General features: G+C 41.2%; 1 protein-coding gene across 4 annotated transcripts; it reads right to left on the bottom strand.

Annotated features, from left to right (window-relative positions):
- Nucleotides 1-168: 168 nt before the first annotated feature.
- On the bottom strand, nt 169-17,085 carry hipk1b (homeodomain interacting protein kinase 1b). 4 transcript variants are annotated; one of them, XM_085353162.1, is made up of 18 exons: nt 16,784-17,085; nt 11,464-12,197; nt 11,112-11,303; nt 10,848-11,029; nt 10,598-10,721; nt 10,117-10,236; nt 9,874-9,960; nt 9,577-9,761; nt 9,346-9,496; nt 9,085-9,271; nt 8,755-8,873; nt 7,393-7,527; nt 6,163-6,323; nt 5,712-5,777; nt 5,171-5,338; nt 4,729-4,943; nt 4,523-4,635; nt 169-2,078 (listed from the first exon to the last, which is right to left on the bottom strand). In XM_085353162.1, the coding sequence occupies exons 2-18, from the start codon at nt 12,193-12,195 to the stop codon at nt 1,602-1,604; spliced, it is 3,414 nt and encodes a 1,137-aa protein (XP_085209288.1). In that variant the 5' UTR covers nt 12,196-12,197; nt 16,784-17,085; the 3' UTR covers nt 169-1,601. The 4 variants fall into 4 exon arrangements, with proteins under 4 accessions (XP_085209288.1, XP_085209290.1, XP_085209289.1 ...); XM_085353164.1 differs by having other exon boundaries at nt 169-2,051; XM_085353163.1 differs by having other exon boundaries at nt 6,163-6,320.
- Nucleotides 17,086-19,000: the final 1,915 nt, after the last annotated feature.

Genomic DNA, 19,000 nt, shown 5'->3' with positions numbered 1-19,000 from the left:
GTAGTGCTGACGTAGGACAGTTTTCCAATTTCATTGTACTATGTATGACTGCGCAATGACAATAAAGAGTTATCTTAGAGAGAAAAAAAAAAAAAAAAAGGAATGAATGAGGAAACAAGTCGCTGTGAATTTGAGGTTATTTTATTGGAAAACAATGAAATTGGATTACTTAGCTGAAACCTTTGTCCCTGAATTAGATCTAACAGCCTCTTTACTATACTATGTTAGGATTAAACACAGACGTTACAACACAAAACTGATGCAAACAAGGGGAAAGGAATTACTTTGGGGGAAAAAAAAAAAAAAAGCTGATAATCCAAAGAAACCAAAGATTCACCTCCTTTAAAAATTCAAAAACACAGTGACTGCTGTTCTCCAAACTTTAGTATAGAAAACCTTTCTGAGATGAAGTAAGCTGTACATGTAAAGGACAGCTGCACCTCTGGGCGAGACATAGCAGTATAAAGATCTCTCTTTGAGACACGGGATAATTCATGAGAACGCTAAACTGAGACAGTTTGCATACATTTAATCAGTCAGTCCTTGTGTAGCACAGTGTGCAAGTTTGTTACAACTTCCTAGCAAGCATTTTCAGAGCGTCACAGGGAGAAAAAAGGAAAATCTCCTTTGTTATGGAGAGGCGTGGGAATTTGGGGTGAAATTTGTGTGTTTCATCTTCCCCCCTCTCCCCAGCCCATGTGAGGTTTTTTTTTAAAAAATATTTATTTCAAGGACATTTGATTTCCCCGCTCTTACAATTTAAAAACAGTTTTTCACATCATTTCTCAGACTGGGCATCCACTCTGAATTTCATAAATACATTCAGCACTCAGTTATTGTAGGTTTTTTTTGTTGTTGTTGTTTTTAAAGAGATTCTATTGCATAAGGACAATCAATCCTGGCTAAAAAACACTGTCACTACATTAACAGACTATCACATGTGCACTTAAATTAACACATATCCATCAGTTTTCACCGTATCTCTTCTTTTAATCCACATCTTCGTGGACCTCGCTCTTCCTACCTCGCACAGACATTAAAACTTAATTTAATAAACAGAAGACATATATGAGTAAACAAACATAAGGTACAGTCATTATTATATCACTAAAAACACAGGGCCTCAGTGGATTAGTGTGAAAACTTTATAATAAGGTTCACAGGAAGGAACAAGAGAAAAAAAAAACTAAAATAAAACTAAAAACTGTCAGCTTCATCAGTCTGGCAAGTCAGCGTCTTGAAGCTCCTCAAGTTTCGTTGCAGCTTGTGATAGGAGGAAAATCTCTCTTCACAGATAACCTCGAGATAAAACAGCTGTAAAATATGTTTCAACAACACCATATTAATACATCAGGATGCAATGGGGATAAAATGTGGACCATAAACAATTTAAAAGGGAAAAAAAGATAAATAATACAGAAGATCATTTCAATAACACTAAGAGTCCGTAAGAGCATATAAATGTGCTAGAGGTGAAACGCTGTCTTGTAGTTCAAAGCAGCAAACAATAAGTGACCAACAGTTACTCTACAGTTTAAAATGTCCCTTTGTGATATCATATGGGGAAGTGACCCCCCCCCAAATTCTTTGTGCGAGATTTCCTACAAATATGGATACTGCGCGAGGCGCCTAGGGCTTAGCTGGTAGGCACTGTAAACCTCGGTTCGGGGCGTCACACTAACATAAGGAGAACCAGTGGCGAACTGATGCTGGTAGGCTGCAGGGAGGCCGTGCAGCAGGCTGCTCACCGAGTCCTTGCGACTGGCCGAGTCTCTCCTGGAGGAGGATGAGGTGTACGTTGCTGCATAAGCGGAGGGGGAGTGTCCGTGGGTGCTGTGACCACGGCCCAGCAGCTGCTCCGTGGCCTGAGAGGCTGAGGAGAGGGCAGTAGAGGCCGGGTAGGTATATAGGCTGGGGGGGGCGGCAGCAGCGGCCGAGCCGGACGCCAGGGCTGCCACCTCGGGGAAGCTGTAGTGAGAGGCTGAGACGGCCTGGTGGAACGTCTGCTGGCGACGTAACGATGAGTCGCTGTGGGAGAGCCCCGAACGCTCCTGAGATGAAGAAACTACTGTGTGAACCTTTGAAAATAAATACATACACTCAATCAGATGCTGGGTACAACATGCAAGAAGATTATAGTCTGCATCTACATCTTTGGTATCGTCAGTTTTTTGTGCCAAATGGGGAGGAACAAACAAACAAACCCCCACTTGTTTTTCCCCTCCCTTTTTTTGTGTTATATAACTGCCAGATAACAGATGAAGGTGCGCGCTTGAATGTTACCTACACCGCAGACAGCTTTGGGCTTATTAAAAGGGCTGCAATTATTATTATAAAAAAAGCGTTACCGTAACTGCCACAACTGTCAAACCACCTACTGAACTTGCTCCAACATGAAGAAAAGCAAACTCTGGATTTGCTCCCATCTACCGCACTTTGTTTTGCACAGTGAAAAATCTTAACAGCTACAGAAGTTAAAATAAACGCATGTGTGTGCAGATGACCTGTTAACATAGTCTGAGTGGGTGGGTCTAAAGGGGGGCATAGGGTGCCCTAGTGCACATTTGACTTTACTAATATTTTTAAGATTTACGTTAATATAAAATCTAATGCATGCACAAAACACACATAAAAACACATTAAATCTACCTCAGGAGATAGAATACTGTCACAACCCTTTTGCTCTCTTCTAATGTAAGAAAGCCTTCCAAGAAGCCTGAAAACAAGATTAACTTGGCATGTAAATACAATGAACAAAACAAAAAAAATATATATAATCTATCTATACACTGTATTATTTTTATTTTTAAATTGTTACAATTTCTAAAATTTATTATTAATTTAATATTTTTATTTACAAAAGTAATTCTGATTACTCAATTGATGGAATAATTCAATTACTAAAAAAACAAACAAACAAAAAAAAAACCAGCTGCAGCACTAATTGTGTTGTAAAAATAACAGCCGGAGCCTTAAGAGGAAAAAAACGAGGGGAAACTCCTGGTGCTTGACATAATGTGCATATAAAGCAAAACTAATGCTAAAATTAGATACTTTTAGATGTTCAGCTTAGAGCTGGGCGATATATCGAGTTTTTAAAACATATCGATATTTTTTTATACGAGATATAAGATGTGACAATATCCTTTATATCGATATAGTCTATGTTACGTTATAATTATAGTTGTGGAGCCGCAAGTTTGCCTCTCTTTCGTCCACTTTTGTCTCTACGCAACGTTACTCCGCCTCGCCTTCACTGAAGACAACTCCCCCTCCTCCCCCATCGCTTCACGTGCAGGCAGCGACAAGACGGACACGGCAAATCTCCGTTAACGAGTTACTGCGCATCGCCCCATGCGTGGGGCTGGACGGCGTCAACGTGCTAACGAGCTAAACATGCTAACGAGCTAACAGCGCTAACCCTAAAATCCTTTCATTCTCTCAAAAGTTGATAGCGCGCCTTATGTATGAATTCTGGTTGTGCTTGATGGCCGCGAACCGATTTTATGTGGAACACGGCGCTCAGCAATCTGTCACAAATGTTTGAGTACGACTTTGGTAAACTACGGAGCTGCACCGCTTGATAGATTGTCGGCGCATTACGGCTACCGAAGAGCTTCGCGGAGTGATACGTACTGTCCATCAACGTAATATTACCGTACTGTGTGTGTATAAGGACCATAAATGGCACCTGTAAGAGACGTGGTTATGAAGCGGATTTCAAACTCCAGGCTGTCAGTCACACAGTACAAGTTGGGAACAGAGCAGCTGTGAAATCTGTCTTTGTTATTACGCTCAGCGTCTTTTAGTTTACATTTTGACTGCACAATTGTGAGCTCTTTGTTTAGCACAAAAACAACCTTGTTTTCTTTTATTTATGGAGCATGATTATTTAATGAATGCTCATAATTTAATTTTGAGTAATTTTTCATGTACATCTGTGCTGTATGTTAATAAAAGTGCCTGTGTGACATCTGGGACACAGCTTTGACTAAGAACTCTCTTTTTGTTCTTACTTTATGGCTTAAAAAAAATATATATCGAGATATATATCTTATATCTCCATCCAGCTAAAAAATATCGAGATATGAATTTTGGGTCATATCGCCCAGCCCTAGTTCAGCTGTCCAATCGCTGCATATGGTACAAATGCAAACCTCACCGAAAAAGTTTCAATACACGTTTCCCCCAGCAGAGGGCAGTAAATACACGTAGGCCTTTAATAACAGGATATTAAGAATCCTTGGGAAAAAATGTTTTATACCTTTGCTGGTAAAAGGTGCTAATGTCATAACTTATGACAGATCCTGACCTTTTCACTCAATCACATGATGACATGGTGCACTCTGATGTAGCTTACCTATAACCTTTACTCTCCTCATATTGCTACAATCAAAATAAGGGCCCAGCCTCCTGTAGTTGATTAGTTGCGTGGTTATGGACAAGGATTCTCACAAAACAATGTCCCATTAACACACATTAATTACTTAATGTAAAACCAACAAGATAAAACAAGCCTCACCTGGCTGAGGTTTAAAGGGTGCGACTGGCTTGGCACCAGTCCATGGCGCTCCACACTTTCCCCTGAACTGCACGGCTGTCTGTTAGAGGATCTCTTGGGCTTGATGTAATTCACTGAGAATTCAAAGCAGTAAGACATACTTAATTATGCTTTCACACTTCAGTTAAATACACTGCTAAAACTACAGCAGCACACGGGTGACTCACCAGTCTCCAAGCGTCCTCGGGACTCTGCTCCTCTCTCAGATGCCTGTGTTTTGACTGAAGGTGCCACTACTGCCAGAGACTTGGCCTGGCGAGATGACATAGTGCTTGCTGGGTTAAGAGTGCGTGGAAGGGGAGTCAGGGGGCTGGCGGTAGAGGAGTCCGAGTCGTGTACGGTCACACAGCTGATAACGTTGGTGCGCTGGCTCAGTTCAAGACTGTGGAGGAAGTAAGTAATTTCCCGGGTCATATCAGGCAAACGAGTACGTCAACAGCTTTCATTCTACATGAATTGGGTCCCAGTGCTGTCTATGAGCTCAAAGAAGCCTTGCGTTGCATTTCTCTCATTTACCTTGACATTCTGAAATTTCAACTTAGGAATGAAAGTGATCTGAGAAAGAAACACCACACCACTGTTCAGTGCAGAAGAGCATCCTGTTCTCACCTAGCAGGGTGGAACTTATGCTCATCCTCCGTGTCTGTGTCACTGTGAATCGTAATGATGCTGACCGCTGGGCTCGGCGTGTCCGAGATCACGATCGGCTGTGACAAGGCTGCGCTGGAGCTGGGTGGAGTCACGCCACTACTGACCACTGATGCAGTAGATACACCCCTACGGGAAAGAAAAACACCACCATCACCAACCATTGACTGTGTGTTCAACCCATCAGCTGCGGTACCACGAAGAAGACTTTAAATAAAAATTTAAAAATAACGCCATTTTCTTTGCTTCTAGTTTCAACTAGTTTTTACTCCCATAAGAAGGCTTTTTGTCTGAGTGGCAACACGTATCGTTTAGCAGAATACAGCAGTGGATGCTGTGCCCTCAGTGCAGGTATAAAAAGTGTCCTGTCACTGTTTGCAAGCGAAAGAACCAGTGTGGCAACCGTCACAGGCCCTTTAGCCATCTCTCCCTCGGTATGGTAGCTTAAACCCCAATGAGGACTCTTAAAATTAAACTGGAAGAAGAGCAGAGCTGTACCAACCTGTTTCTGTTCTCTCCACGTCTGGCTTTCACCTTCTTCCTCTCCTGCTGAGTCTTGGTAATGCTCCTATAAGGTCAAAGGTCAGACTAGTTTAGCCTTCATATTTGCCATTTTACTTCACCTTTCAATGCAGTATTTCTCATGTAGTATGAAATTAACCAGTTCTAGTGTTGCTACTCAACTAAACAAAACCCCCAAAAGATTTGTAGCATCTTATTAACTTATCTGAAATGAGTTAATTGGAGGCCAAAGTGTTTGCGTATGAAATAACAATAACATAGCATTTCAGATACTAGTTATGAAAAGCGATAGAAAGTTATTTAATATTTAATCGATTTCATTATTTTTATTCTAATTTAACCTGAAAGAAATAACATTGAAAATGATTCAGCTTTAAATTTGAGAAGCCCATCAGTCTACATGCATCTTTAACAGTTGTTGGTTGACCCACCGCCAGCTGTGTCCCTGCTGCGTGGCAGCATCTGAGTGAATCGTTTCCACAGGTGATTCGGTGACATTTGACTGATGGGCAGAGCCGTGGATGGCTACGCCTGGGACCTGCTGCCATGATGATGGTATGAGGATCTGTTGGGTACCAGTGGGCCAGGCCTGCTGAGAAAAAACAAACAGAAAAGAAAAAAAAAAACACAACAACCAACACTTGAGTACATGTAATATGGAAGACAAATTGTGTATGGATGAAAACAAATTATCTGATTGTTGGAATGGGCCAGACAAACTGAGCCATGCGGACATATAAATTCCAAAGACTGAATACAAAGAGGCAAGCCAATGGCCAATCTCTTCTACAGGCAAGAGCGCAAAGCTAGATAAGCGAGCAACCTTTCCCAAGCCATTCCTTAATTATAACATTGCCCTGCAACAAATCCACAAGATGATAATCATGCAAAGCACAAACAATGAAACACTGTAAAATGTCAGATCAGGTATAAAGACAAGTAGGCAGAACCATGGTGCCTGTTAAAGAAGAAACACTAAGAGATTAGTTGAGTTCCCTGCTGCTAAACAGTCTGCTGATGATATGTCTTGGGAAAAGGCATGCCACATGTTCTGGGGCTGAAACAAAAACCAAACAAACACAAAAAAGAAAAAAGTATGTGTCAGAGTCAGACAGGCTGTCAGGACAGTTTAGAAGACTTTGTTGCTGCAGCCCCCTCTGCTGAAACCAAGGAAGGACATGACAAGAGAAGCTGCAAGCAAAGCGCAGACCAACTCAGCAACACATGCGCTCCATGCCCTCAGCAGACCTATGGGGAAAGACTGGGGAATGAAACTGTGAATGGTGTGGGGCGAGCATGAGTAAAAACGCAGTGTAAATTTGGTCAATTTTGCACTGTGGAGGGGGTTTATAAAATAAAGTAGTAATATAAAATGTGATGCCAGAACACACACAAAAACGTTTGATTTTCCTATAAAAATTTGCATCAAACGACCATAATTATGAAAGGTGACAAATCCACATGTGAAGAGGAACGATGCTGAAATACGATGTGTAAAACAAAGATGGGCCCCTTACAACGCGTGGCAGAGAGGGAGCAGAACACTTGCAAAGAAAAGAAAAAAAAGAAAAGAAAAGGAGAGCAGGGCAGGAGAGAGATGGCATTGTTAGTGGTAGAGGGAGTGTGCATGTCTTTCTTCGGGTATGTCATCGTTGCTTTACCAGCACTGTGGCTGTGTGTTCCAGGAGGGTAGGCCGACCCACCCCAGTGCCCAGCCCAAGGGGCAGAGAATACTGCGGGGCTAGGCCTGCTGGGGGTGGGTGCAGGGTGGCCACCATCAGGGGTGTGCAGGAACCCTGGAGGAGGGAGGGGCAGTGTTAAGTCATGACGAAAAGTAGCGCCCTTCAAGACTGATACAGATTTTTCTCTTTTTTAAAATAAAAACAGGCAGAGCAGATACACCCAGCTGCACAAGAGATGCACACTGGCACCGCTGGCCATCTGGAGACCTGGTCTCTGCAGAGTGCAGCAATTATTCCTCAATTTAGCAAACAGCAATTAACCAGCTTTTGGAGCCAGATGAGTCTCACTACACATGTGGCCTTTCTCCCACATAAAAAGACTGGGAATAAGAGGCCTGGCCAAAAGTGGTGATCCAGTCAGCTCTTAAAGCAAATTCAAGTGGAGACACACAGTCAACAGAAAAAGAAAAACAAACAGAATACAGTAAAGCCCAGGCCCTCGACTTATTTCAACAATTGCATTTAAGTAGCTAACATCTTATGCCCTAAATTCCTTAGAAGAACCCGATCTGCCTTCCTCCTGGCAGTAAGACCAACAAAAGCAGGGAGAATTTTTAGATGCACTCAGTATATCCACAAAGGAGCAAAACAAGGCATCAGTGCTCCACAAACTGGTGCAAGTAACAGCGGGATGTTTCCAGATTTTTTACAGTAACCCCTGAGCTGAAATTATTGAATGACAGATTATTCAGAAAAAAAGAAAGAAAAAAAGGTGTATTTATGTACGTTTAAGTTACATCAGATAATAAAGAAAACCCAAATACACCAGACCCCAGTTACAACTTAACCTCATCTCTTCTTCCAGGAAATGTGAATATAACCTCCATCTATGTTCAGTGTTGGACCCATTCAGAATGCACAGCTGTCACTCGAATGGTCACAATAAAGACTGAATCCATTCACGGCACAGAAGCATAGAATTACAAATAAAACGGTGAAAAGTGAGCAAATCAGTCAAAGCCGCGGCACTTCTTTCTGCCTGCCCGTGTGTGCACTCCCACTCTCTTGCCAAGTGTGTGGCACGTCTAAAAGCGGAAAAGTTCTCAGGTAAAGGTTGCAAACAGTCACACACAACGCTTTTTTTTTTTTTTTTTAAACAGTCATAACATCACCCACTGTAAATCCACAATCAAACTCACCCAAAAATAACTAGGGAACAGAAAAGGTTAAAAAAAACAAAAACAAGATGCTGTGTCTCTTGATAGAAAATTCATAAATTAAAAAAAACAACAACACAAAACTCAAGAATTCCTTCAAACGCTGGACCTTCCAAACTCTTACCTGTGTCAGCATACTTGGCTGTATCTGCAAGGACTGAGTAGACTGGTTCTGAGGTACTATCGGTACAGAGTTCTCCACCCTCACCGGGAAACTGGAACTCTTACTGGATGACTGCAGCCCTAGAAAACAAACGATGACAAACATCTCAATTATTAAAGGATTAAAAGGATCTACCATCTACTACAACATCTACAAATATTGTAGTAGATGGTAAAAAAACCAAAAACAAGACTTTGTTGGTACAGAAAGCCTGACACAAACCAGCACAGAGGATTCATACCTTTAATACTGAAATCAAAGTGAATGTTTGTAATCAACTTTATGACTTACCTTGGATAGTGGAGGGTGGACAGACGATGAGTGTCTGCTGGAAGGGTTCCGTCTGGCTACACAGCCCAGCAGGACGCGTTGGGATCGGGACACTCTGCTGAGTCAGCCCGGGAATGTTGATGGTCGCCTGCTGGTACAAAGCTGGCTGGTAGTTCAGCAAAGGCACCGCACCCGCTGCAGAAGGCACCTGTTAAACAACAAAGCCCATTAATACCAGCAAAGACTACAGGTTGACAGAAGAGTAAAAATTTAGCATCATACCTGGTTATGCTGGTTTAGTTGGCTACTGAAGGTCACGGTGAGGTTGCCCGCTGCAGCACTGGGGACTGCATTGGTCGAGTAGAGGGATTTGCTGCTTTCATAGGAGCTCCGGCGCTTGCAGATCTCCATATTCTGGAAGCACGACTTCACACTGAAGAGGAATTAATACCATTGCATCAGCAAATGCATTTAAATAGACCAATAACTCTTCATCCTGCTACACACACTTACTGGGAGCTATGGGGATAGTCCATGAGGTGGCTCATCGTGACAAAGGGGTGACCCAGAGTTTTTGTAGGTGTGATCCTTTTGTCAGCATCCAGACGAAGCATTCGCTTCAGGAGGTCTATAAACTCTCTCCTGTCAGCTTTCTCAGCCAACATGTCAGTTCCCTCCAAGTGAGAGGAAAGGTTGACCTGGTAGGTTAATGACAAGAAGGGAAGGACAAAAAAGGAAAAACCTGGTCAGGCAATCACTACATGCCATATTTAAAGCCATTTCCTGGGTTATGCACTTATTTGGATATACCTGCATCATGTCATCCAGACAGTTAAAGATGTACTTTCTAGCCTCCTTAGATTTGATGCCCATCTCCATTTCATGTTCTGACGGGGTCTAAAAAAAGAAGCACAATATCCATTTATGTTTCATAACACTACCATTTACAAACATTAAATCGGTTGAATGGGGACAACCAAAATAAAGGAACCAAATCAAAACGAGCATCAAGTCTCTTTACAGCTTATTCAAGAAGATACTCGTAATATTAACCTTAAGCCTCCAGAGCGGGTAGCTAGAGTCAGGGCCTCGATTGAAGAAGCGGCTAGTCTTTGTGCCGGCACTCAGAAGATACTCAGCAGGTAGGCCTTGAGTCTGGGAAATGTAACGGATCTGGACACAGAAGAAAATATAGAGATAAAGCAATCACTGCAGAACTGCGATGTTTCAAGTAGTGTGTAGTTAAGAGTACTATAACTGACTTATTAAATACGTATACCTGGATTTAGAGCGGCATGGCATTTTAGAACCCTCTCTTGGTTAATAGGTCAATTATAATTTGCCAAAAACACTCAATCTGATGTGAGAAAAACTAAATACCATTCTCTTACAAAGCAGGATGGTGGCACATTCATGTAGTCATGCTTACTTGAAGAAAAATGTGACCTTTATTCGAAAGGAAGACTTTCCTAGTCTTTCTTTGAGCACTGTTTTTGCTAACTTGTAAGTCCTTGGGACCATGAACATGACTGACCTGGTCATACTCAGAGGCTCCAGGGTACAAAGGCCAACCCAGAAACAGCTCCGCAATCACACACCCTAGAGACCACATGTCAATGGCCTCACAGAAGGGCAGCCCCAAAATGATCTCTGGAGCTCTAAACAAGAAAGATGAGATTTATACATTAATGTGGGGACAGAACTGGGCTACACAACTGAATCACATTAACACAACTCTTACGCATAACACTGCAAACTAAAAGGCACTTAAACGCTCCACTTGCCTGTAGTAACGGGACTGTAAGTAGGTTGAGCACACTGCTTTGGATACATGACTTGCAGAGCCGAAGTCGATGACCTTCACCCTGTAGGGCTGTCTAATGGGGTCCACCAACATGATGTTTTCAGGCTTCAAGTCTGCATGAATTAAACCCAGGCTCTTCAGTTTCATTAGTGCTGTAGCCACCTAAAGACATGAACACATGAGAGTTAGTCTGGGTGAAAAAAAAGAGGAATCAACTTTTTTTCTGCATTCACAGTTTGCCAACCTGCTGCAAAATGGGGCGGATGTGCCGTAGGGGAAGTGGGCTGAACTTGCTCTGCTTGAGAAAGTCGTACAAGTTCTGTTCAAGCATCTCAAAAACCAAGCAGGTGTGACCCTTGTGTTGGAAGCATTCGTACGAACGCACAAAGTTGTACTCATCTGCGTTCTCTGCACTTAGCCGGTTCAGAATGCCCACCTATTAGGAAAGGAAAAAAAACAACAACCAAATATGATGAGAAAGACAAACGCTAGTACACCCCTATGAAGGGAATGCAAGTGTAGTGAACAGCAATTTGTGTATGTAACGTAAACTTTTAGAAGAAACTGGTACATCGAACAAAATCCTGTTTACTTACCTCAATTTGGCCCTGCCGAGCATATGAAGGGTGGTTTTTCAGAATTTTGATTGCTACAATCTCATTGGTTCCCCTCTTCCAGCACTTAGCCACTTGTCCAAATGTGCCCCTCCCCAGGAACTCCAGCACTTCATAGCCGCTGGACACGGAGCAGAGGATCTCATGCTGCACAAGCTGATAATCCCCTTCACCATTGGAGCTGCTGCTCTTGGTGGTTGGAGCAGAGTGAGGTATGGACTGGCCTGTGCCCCCGCCTCCACCGCCGCCTGTACGCGTGGAGTAAGTTGCCGCAGGAGCTGAGAGCTCTTCTAATATCTGGACGCTTCCACATCCGCTTCCGCTACAGTCGCTGGCTGCCTCCATCTTTCTCTTCTGCCCATGCCTGTGCCCCCTAGTTTCAGAGGACGTCTCGTGAGCATAAGAGGAGGATGTAGCCTGCTCAGTGATGCGTCGACTGGATCCACGAGGAAGACTGCCGGTGCTATCAGCTGCTCGCACCACCACTTGACCCCTGGAGCCGGGCGCTGTAGGGGGGAAGACCAGAGATGGCGCAAATGGTGGCACAGCCATGGCTGGGGTGAATGTGTATGCGGACTGGCCCGCTATGGATCCGTAAGCCTCAGTGGTGGACACGTCCCAAACGTTGCTTTCCACCTTGAGCTTCTTGACGCGGCAAAAGGCACTGGAGGAGATTGACGGAGGGGAGAACACCTGCAGCTGCTGGGAACTCATAGCTGTAAAGAAATTGAAGAGTGTTAGCCACATGGCCTACCAAACAAAACAAAACAACCCAAACAAATACAGTTGTGTGTCTTAGAATAACTGTGATACATTATTGTACTGTGTAAATTTCTCCAGCCAAACCTCATTTCTTTATATTTTGGTACCAAAATGGAAATAGATGCAGTAATTTAATGAAGCATGTACAAACATAAATAGAAATAAAGCATATAAAACAAAAAGAAGTCAGTATTTGGAAGGACCACATTTATTCCTCAGCACAGCCTGAACTCTTAGCCAAGCTTCTTGCCATTTTAAGTAGCCTTCAGGGATAGTTCTCCAGGCATCTTGAAGGACATTCAAAGTTGTTCTCTGGATGTTCACTACCCTTTGTTTTGGTCCGTCAATACGACTTCTTGAGTTACCACATTCACAAGTCAGGAAAAGATTTACCTCTGACCTTAACCTTGAAGTCAATGTCACCAAGATTCAAACTCGTCTGAGATTTTCAGTAAACTCACCTATGGCATTAATTTAAAATCCTACACCGCCATGTTCTCGAGTCATCACATTCACAAACTTGTGTCTATGCTGTCTAGCAGCATTATGACAATGTCCCATCATCCTTTTATGGCTGGAAAAAGCCAATTTTCAAGGGAGAACTCTGAAAGACATTCAGCAAGCCTGTAGAACTATTGCTTAACAAAAAACAAACAAAGAAAAACAAAACACCAAAACCCACAAAGAAATGAGAGATGCCTCAAGAATTTTGCACAGTTCTGTTTTGTTGCAAGTTTATTAGGTGCAGTGAGATAGTGCAGTGCATCAGGCTGCATATTAAATATAAGTCGACACCTCACAGTTTGATCAAATTCAACCCATATCTATATGCCTGCATATTAAGCAATTTCAGGAAGTATGCCTGATGAATGAAAACTGCATGAAACACTTATTTAGCTTTACAACTAGGCAGGATCTTGCGCAAGGGGTAGCTGCATTTCCAAATCCATGCATACCTATTGAGGCATGAGGGGCACCCATGATTAAAATCATATTCTTTTGGAAAGTGGTAAATCATCAAACAAAAACAAAGGGCGGGGGGTGTCTAATGGGTTTTTGAGATTCCAAGTGAACTGAACAATAAGTCTTCTGTAATGCCAGTTTGAATCACATGGTGGTGTAGTGAGTCAATATGGAGTCCAGACTGCAAGAGCCCAGTGTGGAAAGAAGAGGAAATGTAGCTCAAGAGGCAAATGTGAAAGGATGCGTACTGGAGCTAACAATACAGCAATCAGTTCCTTAAGCACCCAGAAAGAGTCATTCCCCTTGTAAAGAAAGGGAATTTAGAAAGAAAAAACAAAAATAGTAAACATCTGAGTGGTACAGGTGGTGGCAGCAATGAAAACTTTTGGTTTTTAACTCTCCCACTTTAACCTTCTGTACGCCACAACTTTGTTCTTCTTCTTGGTTGGGTGACGGACAGCACAAATAAGAGTAGCTTACAGACCGGTTGTACCATATACTTTGGACACAGGGTTGCGACAACTGCGCAGACCCTCACGCTTCCTGCCTGATGATGACATTTACTGGAATGCTAGTGGATTCATGGATATGTTAAGTGTAATGCAATCTTAATAATGTTTGTTATTAATTTGCTATAATGCCAAATGTGTGGCATAAAGAAAATACCCATGCAAGTGTAGGCAGCAGCTCTTGCTACTTCTGTGCAAATACAGTTGGCAGTAGCCCAAAAAACCACATGACTGAACAGTGGGAAAACAAATGCCAGACAAAGGCCCCAGCTACAAGACTCCGAGGATGCACGTGCAAACAACCTGAGAACGCTATGCAAAAGATTTTACAGATGCACAATAAAATTTAGCATTATATCTAATACACTTACAGAAGTTACTAAAATAAAATATACATGTGCTGTACTTTGTACTATTCTCAATGTGGTCAGACTAAACTTTTGATGTTTTTGTGACTGGAATATCTACACAGCAGTCCTTCAATTATGTCACTGGCATGATCACGTGACAGTTTAAAAATAATAAAATAAAGTTTAAAAAAGAAAATTATATCGGATATAAAAGTAAAAAAAAATTCTGAACAGTTGGGAAAATTTGTGTTACAGCATCCAGAACATATGAAAAACAACTTATATTTGATGTTTTGCAAAGAAAACAACAAAAACAAAGCAAGCTAACAAACAAAAAAACAAACAAACACTAAAATGAAAGCAGCTATTACTGTATGAGGTGGTTTTTTTGTATCTGTCATTCTGGGAAGGGAGCCAGAAGTGCTCAGCTGCATGTCCAGTAAGAGGTGAAGAGGGTAGTTAGGATCCATTCAATAACCACAGCCATTTACGTGACCTGTTCCAGCTGATTGAAGAATCCGGAAAGTATGTTGACCGAAACTGGATTCAGACAGCAACAGCAATGATGAATTCCTTCAGCAAGTAATATAGATGGATTTTGCAGCTGCCAGTTCAATATTCAGGCCACAGAAATACTATCCTGGAGTAAAGGGTCCGTAATCATACAACTTTTCCATCTCTCTATATTTCTTCCTGCAGCTCAGGTTAATGTCACCATCGACTCGAAACATCCTGAAGTCTGATACCATCCGACAGTGGTCCAGGAAGTATGAGTGTGTCACTTCGTTGCTGCAATGCTCCACGAAGCACATCAAGCTCCAATCACTATCTTAATCAGTTATGACAAGCGATCGCTAGAACAACGACCGCTCTGAAACACCCATTGTTTCCTCAGTAGCTCCTCCAAGATTACAGGCCTCGCTTCTGCCAGTAGAACTGTCACCACAATGAGCTGATGGAAGACTTCCCAATAACTAAAATATGATGCACAAAAAACCCCACTAACAGAGTGGTAAAATGCACCTGGTAAAAGTCATGTTGAAGCAGGGGGTGGGAACTTGTCTGATAAAGTAATTAAAATTGGGGGATCTGCTGTTACTCACCAGAAATAAAAATAAAAATCTTAAGTGAAAAAACAACAACAAACCAGTGATTTTAAAAAAGGAGAGAGAGAGAGAAAAAGCCCTATAACAAATCTACTGCACCACTTATGGCAAATACTGTTATTAATATGGGGACAACTACATTAAAACTTTCTGGTAAAACACTGCGCCCTAGTGGTGAAACCTTTAGTTAAATTTAGCAAATTCTGATTTTCATTTACTTTTAAGGGAATAAGCCAAAGATTTTTTTTAAAAAAATCTGTTATTTCCATTTTTTAAATTTATGAATGGACCTGTAAAAGCAGTAGCAATGGCCAAATGTATATTCTGAGTAGCCCAATTTTTATAACTGACCTATTTGTATACATTAGAGCCATTCCACATAATAAAATAAATTACTTTTTAATTTCTTGTATCTTTTATTTGTAAGTTGTATCTTATATAATTTATTTCAGTCTGTTACTGTTCTTATTTTCTTGGAGCAACGGTAACCACATAATTTCCTCAGGGATTAATAAGGTATTCTGATTCAAGTTATTCTGTTCAATTAAAAACTTTCCATAAAAAAATAATGTTTCTTCTATAAAATAAATATTATTTTAAAGATTTAAGCCTAAATTATCCGATAAAATAGCTTCAGATCTGCTTTTAAACAATGTCCACGATCTACTTCTTAGTGGAGAGGGAAAAAGTGAACACGCTTGTGTTAATTTAAGTTTATATAGTCATGCGTGTTGCTCATCTAACTGTAGGCAACGCTACCTGGAACTTGAGAGTGAATTTCACTGTAAATAACTGCGAGCTGTGTGTGTGTTTCTGTGCAAGTCAGTAAGCTGGTTTAGGTAAACCGACAAAAGAAACGAAACAGCAAGCAAGCATAGTGACAACATTAAAGGACGGACGTGCTTACGGAAAAGTTTCATAACGGCGTTAACAGGCAGAGACAACACGGGGAACATGACAAACACACCGCCCGGCAGTAGTGATCTGCTCTTTGATATCAGAAGTGTTTGTCGGTTAAATTAAGCTACTGGTCTTGCAAACGAAAACCCGTATTTAACACAAACCTATTGTCAGGCTCTTACACAGACCCACTTCTACTGCAATCTCGATTAATAACCTGCACGACTCGTCCCCGTGTTCTGAAGCTAGTTTTCAATGCTGCATTTACCTCCTAAAAAATCTGACTGACCCCTCACTCGTTTTTCAGTCGACCCTTTGTTACAACAAAAACCCCTCGAACTGCCCTGCTAAGGGTGGAGGGTGGAGATCTTCGACGGATCGGCTCAACCAAATTCTTTAGCTACAGTTTACCATTCACGACTGAAGTTTATAGACAACTGCTGTGTTCAAGCCACTGATGACACATCTCCATATCGCTACTAAAAAAACTAAAATCCTTCATATTTCTGGTAGTTGTTTTTCCTGCTAAAGTAAGAGACTTAAGATCAAATCAACAAGGCAACGATACTTAACTCGCTAATGTTAACATGCTAACGCAGCCACTTTTTTTTACAATATGGTGCTTAAAAAACATCTCATCCAAGCAAGCGGGGTCAAATCATTCTCAAGGTGCCCAGAACAGATGGTGAATGTAGAGTGACTTGGAACATACCGGATTTGATGTTAGGACAGCTTGGAAACACAGGCTTCGTCCGAGGTTTAAATCCCACTGCAGTCTGCTGCCAATCCGATTAGCTTCCGCTAGTTAACCTTAAATGCTAGCTAGGCCTGCATTGTGTCTTCAGTCAATGGTGAGCCCGACAGCGAGAGAAGGCCTTACAGCGCAGAACCCCCAGAGGGGAAAAGTTCTCATGGTATCAATAAATGAATTCATCTAATCTTAAAATTTATACAGCAGTTAGTTATAACATGATTTATCCTTCTCTAAAATCGACTGCCTTAAAGCAGCGAAAACCACTTTTCACCGGAACTAACCACGTCCTTATACAGCTACGAATCCGACGTCATTTCCGCGCATTACCGTAATTAGCAGGAATTCTTCATATTTTATCATTAATGAGATATATATATTTGTTAAACAATATGAATAAATAAAAAACATGTACAGACAACAAAGTACCCAACGCTGTTATGATCTCTCTATTGTCAAAAATATAATCAGCCATATTTGGAATCATGTTACACAGCAAGTGAAACAAGAGGGGGAAAAAAGACATGTTACGGTAAAAAAAAAAAAAAAAAAAAGACATTGCCGTGACGTAACCAGAATATACCAGTAATTTTCCAGCTGTTGTGCTAAACTTTGTTAAACGAAAATTAAAGTTTGATCCGTTTTGGTGTTAGTAAAAATGATGATGACGATAATAACGATAACAACAACAATAATAGCAGTGGTAGTAACAGGGCAAAGAGTGTTATGGGCACATGACAGGGCCTAAACCAGCTAGAGTACAGCAGGGGTGTCAAACATAGGGCTTTGGGCCAAAATTCCCCTGGCAAACCCTCCAACCCAGACCACAGGACAGGTTTGGAAAATGTGAAGGTAGGAATAAACATTAACTTATAACTTTACTTTCAGAAGTTTTACAGCTTTTCCTACTGATGATGACTTTGGCCATGACCATTCATGTTACAAAATAAAAAGGAATGAGATAATGAGATAGGCATGGAGAACACAACAGCAAGCATGTTTTGTTTGAGTTTGCGGCAGTGTGTGGAATTACCAAAATTAAAGAGGAGATAGCCTAACATATGAAACAGGAAAAGACCACTGTGTAATTCATTTATTTCAGCAAAGTAACTATATTCTAATTATCACCTATGTTTATGTGGTAACTGTAACGCAATAGAGATACTCATATTTTGTATTTTAATTACATAATTCTGGTATATATATTCAGTTACTCCCCAACACTGTGTATTGGGTAAGGTTCAAGTACATCATTCTCCAAAATGTTGTCCAGGTGATTTTGTTTTTGGTGCCTGCACTGCATCAGTTCTTCCAATGTCTGTATTGGCTTTGACTATGAGGTCTAACCAGTGTTTTATGTATTGATATGTGTCGCTGAGGCTGGACACTCAAAATCAGAACCCGGAAGAAGTCCAAGTCCTAATTAAACTTCTTAACAGGCTCTGAAATGTACTCAAATGTCACAGTCTGTAGATGTGACAAAGAAAACAGGTGAGCATTTTTATTGAAACGCTTGGAAAAAGTTCAGACAACAAAATAAAGTCCAAATGGGGGGAAATGAAATACTGTGTCCAACTAACTATCAGAATAAAGCAGTAAGTGAGAGGATTGATGAGTGATATTAGATTTACTGGATGCAACTTCAATAATAAATGATTGTTGTTGTTGTTGTTTTTTACATGTTAATAGCATTTCACACTTTCACACTGTTCAGCAAACAAGTAACTTAGAAGAGCAACACATGTAGAGGTCCACACTGTGTTTAGAAAAGTTAAACTTAACATGGACATATACCCTTAAAATGTCCACTTTAGCAACTGTCACTTGCCCAGTGATGCTTACCTTAGAAATTAATCTCTTCTTCCTTTTCTGTCTTCTCTTTTTTTCCCGCTGTAATCCACTGCAAGTGTGTGTAAAATCTGTCAGCACCCTGCAAAATGTTTTCTTCTATTAATGTTATGACAACATTCATTTGAACGAAAAGCATTCTAAAGGCCTCTGATACATTTGCTATGCTCCACCCTGGTTACTGTTGAGTAGCAATAATCAACCTGGCTTGTATATTTTAAAATGTGATCTTTTTGTAACATAACAAATTTTCCAGGAGCGTCTGGAAAGCCACAAATCTCTTTTTTTTTTTCCAGGAAAAAGAAGCATTAAGCAGCCAGTCTGTTTTTT

This window comes from Diplotaxodon limnothrissa, linkage group LG5 (assembly GCF_057381915.1).
Source record: "Diplotaxodon limnothrissa isolate DT_005_m linkage group LG5, D_limnothrissa_male_GT1.1, whole genome shotgun sequence".
In the NCBI taxonomy this organism is placed as follows: domain Eukaryota; kingdom Metazoa; phylum Chordata; class Actinopteri; order Cichliformes; family Cichlidae; genus Diplotaxodon; species Diplotaxodon limnothrissa.
Note: the sequence above shows the minus strand (reverse complement) of the source record. Positions and strands in the feature narration are given on the sequence as shown.